We start from the raw sequence: 11,495 nt of genomic DNA on the forward strand, positions 1-11,495 counted from the left end.
CAGAGCGCACGGAGAAAATCAAGAAGCGTTATCGGCCGGGGGCGAAGGGCACAGTGCCGGGACGGCCAGCAGGCTGCCAGGCTCTGCCGGGAGAGGTGCCAGCGCTGGACGTGGCCGCTGTCAGGGCACAAACGGCTCCTTCATGAGCCCAGGCCGCGCAGCCCGGCGCCTGGGGAGCGGCCTCGGGGCGGGGAGCGGCGGCAGGAGGGCGACGCTTCGGCGGGGCTGGGGCCCTCCTCCTCACCAGGTACTGCCTCCTCGCCCTGGTTTGCTTTTTGGGCCGTACTAACGGCCGGAGAGGGAGACGTTATATGGCGGACCCTTCTGCAGCGGAGGGCCGGGGCCGGCGCGGTTGCCTGGGGACTCAGCGCTGGGAGGGCACAGGCTTCCCCGGGGCACTGGCCGGCGCGCTGGGCGCAGGCGGGGCTGGGCTGGGCTTCGGCAGCACCGGGCCTCGGCAGCACCGGGGCCGGGGCTGCGGCCGGGGCGGCGGGAGCCCGGCGGGGGCGCGGGGCCTGCCCGCCCTCAGCTCTGCCTGCTCCCCGCGCAGGGAGGCAGCGGCCCGGCCGTCCCTCCTGCGGGGGGTGAGGGCCGCAGACCGCTCCCGTTTCTCAGACAAGCAGGAGCATGGCGCAGCGTGTGGGTGCTGCTGGGGGAGGTTATTGTCGGTAGCTCATAGGGCGGGTGCAGCCTCCCGTCCTTTAGGTGCCATTTCCCTGGGTGTGCGGGGCGAACTGCTCTCTGGAAGGGGAGCCGAGGCCTCCCTGGCAGCCTCGGGGTCTCCTGTGGAGGTGGCTCAGAGGCACCTGCACAAAGGCCGAGGGGGTCCCAGGGAGCTCTGGCGTCCTCTGTTTTGGTCAAGAGAGAGCATCCCGGCCTTCCTCCTGTGGCAGGTGCCACATCTCACAGAGCAGTTCAAATGACAGGGACCAGGCCAGAGTCAAAAGGCCCAGATCAGGGTCCCCTCCTCAGCAGACCCCCAGGAATGGATCAGGGTGCATGAGCGTCTGTAACTAGCAAAGAGCCTGGCAAAACGCCTCTCTGGGGTAAGGCTGAGGGAAGCAACACCAAAGGTGCTTGTAAACTATTGAAGTGAATACACAAAAATGTGACCTGCAAAAAAAGGGAGGGAGAAAGTGTCAGGGATGGGTGGGGACAGTGGCTGCCGCCACCCTGGTGGGCAAGGAACCCGTGCAGCAGTTCAGGGAGGCAGGAGCCTTTGCTCCCCAGTACCACAGGCTCCAGGCAATCCAGAACAATTTTTCAGCACTTTGATATGGTGAGAGTTAGTTAAAAAAAAAAATCCCACTGCAGGACATGTAACAGGTTTTTGTTGTCTTTAGTTACTTCTTGCTCATCCATTTTCCGGTCAACAGTTCAACTGGGCTTTTTCAAATGCTCATTTGGGCGTATAAATATGCTGAATTTGGTAGTTCAGCCGAGCTGTGACACAAGCTGAGAGCGGCCAGCCTGCCAGGGAAGCACACACAGGGAGCTGGGCTGTCGGGGGAAGAGGGTATGGCGAGGGGCCATGCCTGCAGTGCAGATATGCCAAAGCCATAGTGTTTGTGCATCTCTTCCAGCTGAGGGATGCTGGTTTCCCAGGGACTGTCACAGCCTGAGGGGCACCCTGAAAGGACCGTGGGCCAAGAGGCTACAGCTGCTCCTGGCAGTGGGTGTGCATGTGTGTGTGTGTGTGCATGTATGTGTGCTGGGGAGCAGTATATTTATCCATATTGATCACGTTATCCACTGCTACAATGATGTTAAGGCTGAAGGATAGAGGAACTCAGTGGTGATACACAGCTATGTGAGGTGAGAAAGAGTAAGGACCCCCTTGCATCACATGAGGCTGACATTATCTCTTCTCAGCTGTGGGAGCTGGCAGATTAAGTCACATCACAAAATATCTCAGCGTTTTTAAAAAGAATTCATTCTGGCCTGGGAGGAGCAGGAGGGTGGCAGGGGCAGGAAGGCCACGTCAGGCAGCTGGTATACTCTTTGCTGGGGAGGTACAGCTCCAGGTGGCTCTATCTGGCTTCTGTCCCATTTTTTCTGACACTAAGAAAGGGCAGGGAGCTAAACAATACCTGATACCCTTCACCTCCCTCCCCAACAGTTACTGCAACTGACCTACCTTTTAAATGCTGATTTTTGCAAAACCGTCAGCACAAGCCAGTCTGAGGGAGTGAGAAGTGTCATCCCTGCTGGCACTAAGCTGGCCTGCTGCATCAGCTAAAAATAGTTTCTCCTCCTGTGCTCTCCCAGCAAAGCGCAGGGCTGCCAGCTGAGGCAGGCTGCGCTGCCAGGGCAGAGCCACAGGTGTGTCTTGCACTCATAGCGGGGTCAGTGGCTCTGCAAAGCCCAAGCTGTACTTGCCAATACAAGCTGTGTGCAGCCTCTTGCTTTGTGCCTGGTTAGTTTTTGGCACGTTGGCACATGAAGGCTTGACGTGCTCCTGGATTGCAGCATTAAGTGCTAGAAAAAACATGCATTCAACAGGTGCGCATCGTAGCCTTCTGAGCCATTCCTACAGGCTCCAGTACCACCAGCAGCCCTTTCTCGCCCTCACGGGCTATTGCAGCATTGGAATCAGTTGATACTGAACCAGGTCATCTATGAAAATCTCATCCAAACTGGGAAGACTTGTGAAACTTAAACCTCCACGGAGCTGCAGCTCCCCTTACTACCTCAGCGACAGGGAGGTCAGTCAGGAAATTTGATCCATCACAGTTCAAGGGCTTCAGCAAACAAGAGCAGTGAGGGGCAACTGGCAGATGCATAATGTACCCATCGTATATGTTCCAGGGGCAGCTGAAAACGCTGAACCGTGGTTGTCCGTGGACTGCTGGGAGGCTCACTGAGCGGACTGAGCCACACACCATTTCCATAGCTGCCAGTGCTGAGCTAGAAGGTTTGTGAATAAAAATGTGTTTAGAGACATTTCTCAGAACCAATTTTCCTAAGTAATTTAAACATCATTAACCCCTCTAATTTCTTGCTACTAGTATTTTCCCTTCCTTTCCCTTCATTTCCCTTTTTTTTTCCTTTTTCCCTTCCTTCCCTTCCCTTCCCTTTCCCTTTCCCCAGCATTTTTGCAGATAGTGTTTGTGGGTGGCAGCCATGCAGGCCAGCAGTTCTGGTTCAGCGCTCATATTTACCCCTGCAATGCATCCTCTTTCCCTGCTGTGTGGACACTGTTATAGTTGGCTTGTGAAAGAATATGTAATAATTAACAGGAAGAAACTTAAGCATTGCCCTGAGAGGAAGAAGGGGGGTTGTAACAACCCTCAGCTGTGATGCAGAAGGAATGCGGTGACAGACAACAGTGCCTGCTCCTTTCTCCCTTCCTGCATAGTAGGGACATCAAATATTAGGAAGTAAAACCTCAGGGGTAAGAGGGAAGTCATGTGAAGGGTTATGGGCGAGGATCTCATAAATAAGTCTGACCTATCATAATCCCACAGTCTGTCTTGCCTAAATTTACATCAAAGATGTCAAAAGCCACAGAAAGATGGGAAACCAGCCTGTCCTTGTGACTAACTGCAGGCACTAGTTTCTCAGAAAGCAACTAGTGAGGCTGGGTTTCTACAGTCATGGATGAGTGAGTCCCATAGGACAAAGGAAGACCATAAGAGAGCAAGACCAAAGGTCCATTTCACTCAGCATCCTCTCCAAGAGTATTTGTATAATATTGGTAGATGCTCCAGGAAAATGTTAAGAGCCATAGGCAAAGGAGATTCTCCCCTTGCATCTGTGCTCAGCTTTTGACAGTAATGCCTCGAAGGAGTGCCTGAGCCAGCAGGTACACCCCAGCTTGCCTGTTTCAAAACTGCTGAAGGATTTCTCACCTCTGAGGTTGCCCAGTCTCTTTTGGGTCCATTTAGTTCCTGGCTTCAGGGAGTTTGCAGGATGCACCAAGATGCGTGGTTCAGTTGTGCTTTGTGGCTCCACTGGTGTGAAACATGTTAGTTGGCCATGGCCAGGCACATAGCCTGGCACCTTGCTGGGCCAGGTGGCCAGGTGATTTATCAACCAGGAGCTATACACCACTTACCAGGACAGGTGCCGAGCTCCAAAACTTGGCCAGGACAAGGGAAAATAGAGACGCTGCACCTCCTGGAGTAGCAATCAGCAGTTGAAGGTGCTGAGTGGAGCTGCTCCAGGACATAGAGCAAGTTATAAAGCAAGGCAGAGAGAGGCAAATATACAGGCTCTTAGGGTAGCAAGGCTAGCTGGCTCCTGGGTCCACTGTGTGCTGCCAGGAGAGCATGGCAGCCTTGGATGCCCACAAATCTGCCCAAGGCAGTGGGTCACGCTGGCAGGTGCAGGTGCCAAGGGTGGGTTGGAGACCTCAGGTCACTAGCGGCACAAAATCCCCCGGGGTACAGGTACCTTTTCTTCCAACACTTTTCCCACCAAGGCATCATGGCCCAGACAATTTTTGGATGTGGCAGTGGGAACAGCCAGGCTGTACCCTGTGAAACTATGCATTAATAGCTAAAATTTCTAGGACAGAACTAAGCAGGTAACCCAGTCCTCAGGGTCAGAGGGGGAGCCCTGCACAGCAGGGGAACTAAGATGTGTGTTAAGAAAAACATCTTCCATAATGCACTGGACCCTTTGCATATCCAGTTTGCCTCCTGTGAGATTTGCTGCTGCTGCCCAGGCAGTGACAGACCTTATTGCTAGAGATCCTGATGTTCAGACACCCTTTTTGCTCATGGTGCCTAAAAGCCAATTTCCCCAGAGCTCCAGCCTTTGCCCCTGACGCAATGATAGAAAACTTGACAGGTGCCTCACTCCCTCAGGTTTTACTGAAAAAACCTTGCCCCAGAGCGCTACAGCCCAAACAGCAGTGCTGTACATACAGATTGCTCTCTTGCCCTTTGCTCTTGTGCTGAGGATGTAGTGGCTATTGAAATACTTTTCAAAAATTTGTCATTGTACTGAAGGCTGATGGCATTTTTAATCCTCACCTTAGCCTTGGCTGCATGCAGCAGCTAGTCTTCAATGAGCTGTCCCAGGGGGGGTTATGTTACATCTTGTATGGGTATTTTGTAGCCTGACGAGGGTGTCCGGCAGGGATATTGGTGACACAGGATATGTTATTTCCAAATGCAGGTAGATACCTCTCTCCTCTGGCTCTGCATCCTGGAGATGGCAGCACCCAAGGTCGCAGTGGTTGGTGCTGGAGTCATCGGCCTGTCCACAGCACTGTGCATCTTGGAGACTTGTCCTAGCTGCTCTGTGACGGTCTTTTCAGACCAGTTCAGTCCCAACACAACGAGTGATGTTGCAGCTGGGATGCTCATCCCTCACACCTACCCAGGTGTGTGCAAGTTGGCGTGGCATTGCCCATGGCACCTCATGCAGCTGCGTGTGCAGATGTGCAGCAATAACAGAGGTTCAGGAAGTAAAGTGCCATGACCTGTATTCCCCATCTGTCCCATCTCCCCAACACTGGCTTGTATGCTTCTCTTCTTTGCATTATTCCTCTCGGCAGTGTTTGGTTTTGTTTACATGCAGGCACACCGATCCATGTGCAGAAGCAGTGGTTCAAAGAGACCTTCACTTACCTTTTTGCCATCAGCCAGTCAGCTGAGGCTTCAGAGGCTGGCATTCACCTTGTCTCTGGGTAAGACTGGCCCATTGGGGCAGCCTTTAGTATGTTATACTGTGTGCTGGAGCAGGCAGAGATGTTTTCCTTGCTGGAGCTCAGGTGTAGTCTCTTCACGAAGTGGCCCTTATGACCATACTCCCAAGAAACTGCCCTGCAGCTGCGCAGATACAATGTACGTTCAAGGAAAATTCATACATAGGTGTGCACAGAGAAACCTTTCAAGACTGGCCAGCACCAAATGTCTTTTAATAACTGATGTTTTCCAGACCGTTGTCCACCAGTTGCATGCAGCAGGGGTGGTCTCCATAGGGATGGGACTGCAGGATGTTCCAGCTTCAGCAGCTAGGTATAGGAATGCAATTGGGCGGGGGGGGGGGGTGTTGGAGGTATTTTATGCTGCCTGTCATATACACAGAAATTCGGGAGTGTTGAGGCTGGGGACTCTGTAGCTTTATGAATACTCAAAAAACTGTGACCAGGTGTGCAAATGGCCCTACCTGAAGGTCCATCCAGGGTGGCTGCAGCCATGGTGGGGACTCTGTGTGAAGGGGACTTTGTACTTCTACATGTGGAAGGAAGTACATACAGTATAGCTGGAAGAACACCTGTTTATTTACTCTGGTGTGTCACCCTCAAGCTTGGCTGTGGCAGCCCTCTGCCTGTTTGCCAAGGCAGGTATTGCAGCAGCAGGAAGCAATGTTTCGCCATTGCTGTTAACCTTGCAGAGCTGCACTGATGAGTGAAAACAGGTTCCTGAGTTCCTGGGTTTATGCTAAGATTCCCATGACACGTAACATGGCAGAGTGATAGCAGCTGTGTTTTGCAGCTTTTTCTCTGTGTCCTTTTAGGTGGCAGGTCTTTAAAAACACTCCCAAGGAAGAGTTACCTTTCTGGTCAGATGTTGTCCTGGGATTTCGACCAATGTCCAAAGCAGAACTCCAAAGGTTTCCACAGCACCAGTTCGGTCAAGCCTTTACGACACTGAAATGTGACTGTCCACCTTACCTCCTGTGGCTGGAGAAAAGGTTGGTTTTGCTGCAGCCTGGGCATGTAGAGAGAAACCCAGGCAGAGGGACTGGGGGTGAGCTGGGGACTCCTTGAAAGCCTTAGGTTTGAACAAAACTGGAAAAGGGCTGTTTCTAACAGGGGAAAATGCAGCAAGCTCTTCCTTGGAGAGAAGCACAAGAAATACCCAATTTTTCCAGAATATGAAAGGCCCCATTTATGCAATGGCCGCTTTCTACCGGTGTGGCTGTACAGTAGGATTTAAAGTGGGAGCACCTCTGGGCATAGGACTGACATAGCCACAGGGGCCATGCTTGGCCAGCCAGACCTTGAAGTTACATCAGGAACTTGCCATGTCCTAAAAAAAGGTGTGGGTGCTCCTCATCTGTCAAACTTCCCAAATAATATTCCTCTATTCTTGACGATATATCCAACCCCTGGGAGAATAGGCATGTCTGGGAAGATGTCTTAGCTGTGAAAATTTTGCGCTTAACCTGGACCAATTAATCACAAATTTGGTCAACAGCTGGAGTAATCTGTTAATCCAGTCAGGTGAAAAAAAAAAAAAGTCAAATAGCATCATCTTGTAACAAACCTTTTGGAAATGTTTTCCTATGTGAAATGGGTGATGCACTCACTCTGAGGAGTCGTGGCTTCAGAGTTCATGCCTGGATTGACGTGAAAGTTAGAAAATTTGCCAGTTTCCAAATTTCCCCAAATACATGGATTTTGGAGAACCATAGGAGAGTCAAGATACAGATCTAAAAAGGTTCTGACACCAGGGATATGCATTTAGTCCATATAAGTGAGCAAATAGCTGCCTCTGCTTGAGAGTGCAATAGGCTGCAAGCTAATTTGAGGTTAAGTAAAGAGACGTGTACTGACACTGTGGTACAAACTGCCAGCTCAGCTGGTGGTTTGGATGCCTTTCACCTCACTGCAAAATGTGTAAAATTGTTTCTTATCCTAGCAGCCAGCCAGGCTGGGAGTACTCCAGTGGCACCAGTGCCACGTGAGGTCTGTGCTGTCTTCTCTCAGTGCACATGCTCTGTCATGTTGCATTGCCTAACCGAATCAGAAATTTCTGCTGAAGCACAACTAAGTTGTACAACCCATTTAGTCTGCCATGTGATTTCTGCTCTCTCCTTATTCCTGCTATAGCCTTCTTATTTCTCAAAGGATGTACTCTAATAAGACGATCAAGCTCCTTTTCTTTCTCTTTTCTCTGGTGATAAGAAGTGAGAGCATATTAAATACGTAACTAATTCTCAAACCCCTAATGACCTGAGCAGTATTTATAGACCGTTCTTCTGGCAATCCACAAGGAAAATTGTTTTTGTGACCATCTTGCTGGTCCAAAAATGGACTTCAGGAATTTTTTGCCACTTGCTTGCCTGAATTCAGGAGTTTTCAGCAGGTTTTTTATTGGTGTATCTTTTATGGTGTGATGGCAAAGTCCCAGTTACAACACTTCTGAGCTCTCCCAGCAAATTGCCCAGCCAGAGCTGCTGCATAAGACCTTCCCTGTTCTTCCCAGCCAGCTTCAGTGTCCTGCTGCACCAAACCCCCAGGCCCCAGAGCATCAGCTGCCCCCTGGATCCTCGGCTCGGTCACCATTTTGTGGGAATCCACTGCTTTTACAGTGGGATTGATCACTTTGCCAGCTGTCAGAATGTTGCAAAGAACAGGATTCCCTGCTGCAGGATTTACTGCGTCATCATCTGTGTCCTGTCTCCTGACTTGCTTATGCTAAAACCCCCACTAAAGACCCCCATCAACTGGGTCCAGCTGACAGCATGCAGTGACTCCATCTCACACCAATGTTTTTCCATGGGGAAGGGCTTCAAGATTCAGGCAAGTTCAGGGTGGAATTTGGCTTGAAACTTATCTCCAAGGTGAAGCTCAAGAAGGGGTCAATTTTGCTGAAGAGCAGACGTGGATGTATAATGCTCCTGGCTGTGGAGCAATCACTCCTGTATAGTGACTCCTGGCTGCTGCTCTAGAAGGGCATGTGTCTCCTGGGGGTCCCATGCCACATCTGCCCAGCCTGCAGGGATGTCTTGGGTGCCCTAGGGCTTTGCACATGGTGCTGGATGACTAAGTGCTTCCTGGTGTCAGGGAGGTGAGTTGGGAATGAATGCAATGGCATGTAACAGGCCCATTTAAAAGGGACATAGTACAATGGCGCCATCACTAGCAGAAGTAACTTGGTGAGTAAATCTGTCATTTTTCAGCTTGCTTGAGCTGTTAAAGCTTGGTACCGTTATAGAAATGAATCAATGAGACCATGAGGACCTGACAGTCTGCCTGGGGTCTTATGCCAAACGCTTCTCTAATATTGATCAACTGCTTGTATCTTTTCCAGCCCAAAACAAGGTAAAAAATAGCTTTGATGAGATCAAATCAGACAAATCACGGACAGAAACCCCATGGCGTTTTCTTGCTTTTTGTCCCATCTGTTGTTTGGTTTTGAACAGTACATTAAAGGCAATCTATCTCGTTTACTTAATGTGCATAATAATCACGTAAGGGTTTAGGGGTTTCTTTTCTGCCTCACTTCTGGAGTCTTTTTGCAGGTTGAAAGCAACTGGCGTCCAGATGTACACCAGAAAAGTTGCAGACTTGTGGGAGCTGCACAGCGAATATAACGTCGTTGTCAACTGTGCGGGCATTGGAGCCCACCAGCTGGTGGGGGACAAGGAGCTCTTCCCTGTCAGGGGACAAGTACTCAAGGTTCACGCTCCCTGGGTGAAAAACTTCATCCGGAATGGGGATGGCTTAACTTACATCTACCCGGGCATACACAGGGTAACCCTAGGGGGAACCAGGGAAGTGGAGAGCTGGAGTCTCTCCCCTGACCCTGGCACTACCAAAGATATCTTTGACAGATGCTGTTCCCTTGAGCCCTCGCTGCGGAGAGCTCAGGATATCAAGGTGAAGGTGGGCCTGAGGCCATCCAGGTGGTGCGTGAGACTGGAGAGAGAGGTCTTGAGCCAGGGGGGAGTTAAGCTTCCAGTAGTCCACAACTATGGACATGGGGCAGGTGGCTTTTCAGTACACAGGGGCACAGCCAAAGAGGCTGCTTGCCTGGTGGGGGAGTGCATTGCTGCTCTGCAAGTCTCCTCATCAAAAGCCAAGCTTTGAATCCCAGAGGCCCCTTTTGCATTTATGACAGGCTGGTGTCGCATCTCCTGGTAGCAGCTTTTGATTTTTACTCCGTAACGAGATAGAAGGAACCTAGGACAACAGCTTGTGTCACTCAGATGCTCGGTGGTATCTCACCTAACTTCTAGCTGCCACATTGGAAAGGCATGATGGGTTGAGCCAAGTATTAGTCCAGCTGTCCTTCTTCTCCATCTGGCATTGTTTCTGCCCTGGGCATTTCTCCTAGCCTCATGATAAGGAGAAGGCAAGTAAATACCCTTCACATAACAGGGATCAGGTTGCTGCAGTATAATACAAATAACATCAATTTAGCATTTCTTGATCTGCATCTAAAGGGTATTGGATGCATTAGGTTCAGACTCAGTGAAAACTAGTTCTCTCCTCTTGTACCAAATGTAATCTAGTATTGCCCTTGCTCCTGCCATCTTGCTAACAAACTTTACCATTTTCCATATGATTTACAAGGAAAAGAAAACCCCATAGTGCTCCATCACGGTGCTTCAGGTCAGCTCTTACAGAAAGCAATGCTAGGTCACTGTTATGCACAGTGACCCAGCAAAGTGTGATTTTAAGAGGTCTGTGACACTGACCACTGCATTTCCTCAATATTACACCTCGGGGATCTTAAGACAAAGTTTCTGCCAGAGGAAGTTGCCCTGTATGAGATACAGTTTGGGGCATCTTTTCTGACACTTGTTTGCAAGTCTTTTTTTTTTTCTCCAAGCCACTTAGATTTTGCTCTCAGACACAGATGATATTTTTCCCCCCAACAGCAGTATTGACATGGCCTGTGTTCTACAGAAGAGGATTTTTCAGGGTGGGCTTGGGAGTACAAGCATCTGTTTTCTACTTTGCATCAGCACTGGCTGCTTTCCTTGCAACAGCTGATGTGAATAAATAGGTGACAAATCACAAGGATCTTAACACTCTGCAGGCTGAGCTGGGCTTTACACTCTGCTCAGCAGTTCAAGCTGCTTGATGGGGCTGAGATAGTCACTCCCCAAAACTGGAGCTTATTGTCAAAGTACAAGTCTGACTGTTAGTGATGAAACCGCTCGTTAGATATTAAATAACTCATTCAAGAGCATTAGCATCCACTTTTGTCTATTTTTTTTGTCCTTAAAGTTACAAAACAAATCAAAATCCTTCAAGAGTTCACATGATTAAAATGAACCGATAAATAAAATTCTACTAATGGAGCAAAGGTCACTTCTTTAGTATTTCTTTTCATAAACAAGGGGGTTTCTTTTGTTTGGGATAGTCTAACAGGGCCAAGAAAAGCTGCATTCAGATGTGGCTGCCAACTCCTGCTGTTCTCAGTGGGGATGAGGACAGTTATCCTTTGCAAGAGACAACTGTCAGAAGAAACAAATTACATTATAAGTCAATAAGCACCTGGGATCAGCCTAAGACAACACTGCCTTCAGCAGCCTTGCTGCCTTCTCCTCAGCTCTGAAGGCTGATTTTTCATTGCACCCCTCCCATCATTTGTCTTTTCCAGTGGTATGAGAGGGCAGAGCTGCTACTTTTGGCAGCAGTGTTGGTGTAGGTCTTGTCAAACTGCAGCTTTGTCCTCAGCTAACATGGAACATAAAAATACATGGAAAAAGAACATGAGAATGGGGTATTTTTTCTTAATCTTGATTTTAATCTTAGAAAGTAACAAATATCCTGGAGAAAAAAAATACTACTAATGCTAATA

General features: G+C 49.6%; 1 protein-coding gene across 5 annotated transcripts; it reads left to right on the plus strand.

The window, feature by feature from the left end:
* The first annotated feature begins 208 nt into the window (after positions 1 to 208).
* DDO (D-aspartate oxidase) lies at positions 209 to 10,997 on the plus strand. Of its 5 annotated transcripts, none has more exons than XM_055714629.1 (5): positions 209 to 247; positions 2,809 to 2,914; positions 5,530 to 5,638; positions 6,472 to 6,648; positions 9,205 to 10,997. In XM_055714629.1, exons 4-5 carry the CDS (start codon positions 6,545 to 6,547, stop codon positions 9,770 to 9,772), a joined length of 672 nt encoding a protein of 223 aa, XP_055570604.1. In that variant the 5' UTR covers positions 209 to 247; positions 2,809 to 2,914; positions 5,530 to 5,638; positions 6,472 to 6,544; the 3' UTR covers positions 9,773 to 10,997. The 5 variants fall into 5 exon arrangements, with proteins under 5 accessions (XP_055570604.1, XP_005445771.3, XP_055570603.1 ...); XM_005445714.4 differs by lacking the exon at positions 209 to 247 and adding an exon at positions 5,125 to 5,332; XM_055714628.1 differs by lacking the exons at positions 209 to 247; positions 9,205 to 10,997 and adding exons at positions 5,125 to 5,332; positions 8,166 to 9,198.
* The last annotated feature ends 498 nt before the right edge of the window (positions 10,998 to 11,495 follow it).

Source organism: Falco cherrug, chromosome 6 (genome assembly GCF_023634085.1).
Source record: "Falco cherrug isolate bFalChe1 chromosome 6, bFalChe1.pri, whole genome shotgun sequence".
In the NCBI taxonomy this organism is placed as follows: domain Eukaryota; kingdom Metazoa; phylum Chordata; class Aves; order Falconiformes; family Falconidae; genus Falco; species Falco cherrug.

Bases quoted from the DNA above. Each gene is read 5' to 3' on its own strand.
- DDO (XM_005445714.4), top strand. From the start codon at position 5,161: ATGGCAGCACCCAAGGTCGCAGTGGTTGGTGCTGGAGTCATCGGCCTG. The intron at 5,333-5,529 runs GTGTGTGCAAGT...GTTTACATGCAG, and splicing joins CATCCCTCACACCTACCCAG to GCACACCGATCCATGTGCAG. The intron at 5,639-6,471 runs GTAAGACTGGCC...GTGTCCTTTTAG, and splicing joins GGCATTCACCTTGTCTCTGG to GTGGCAGGTCTTTAAAAACA.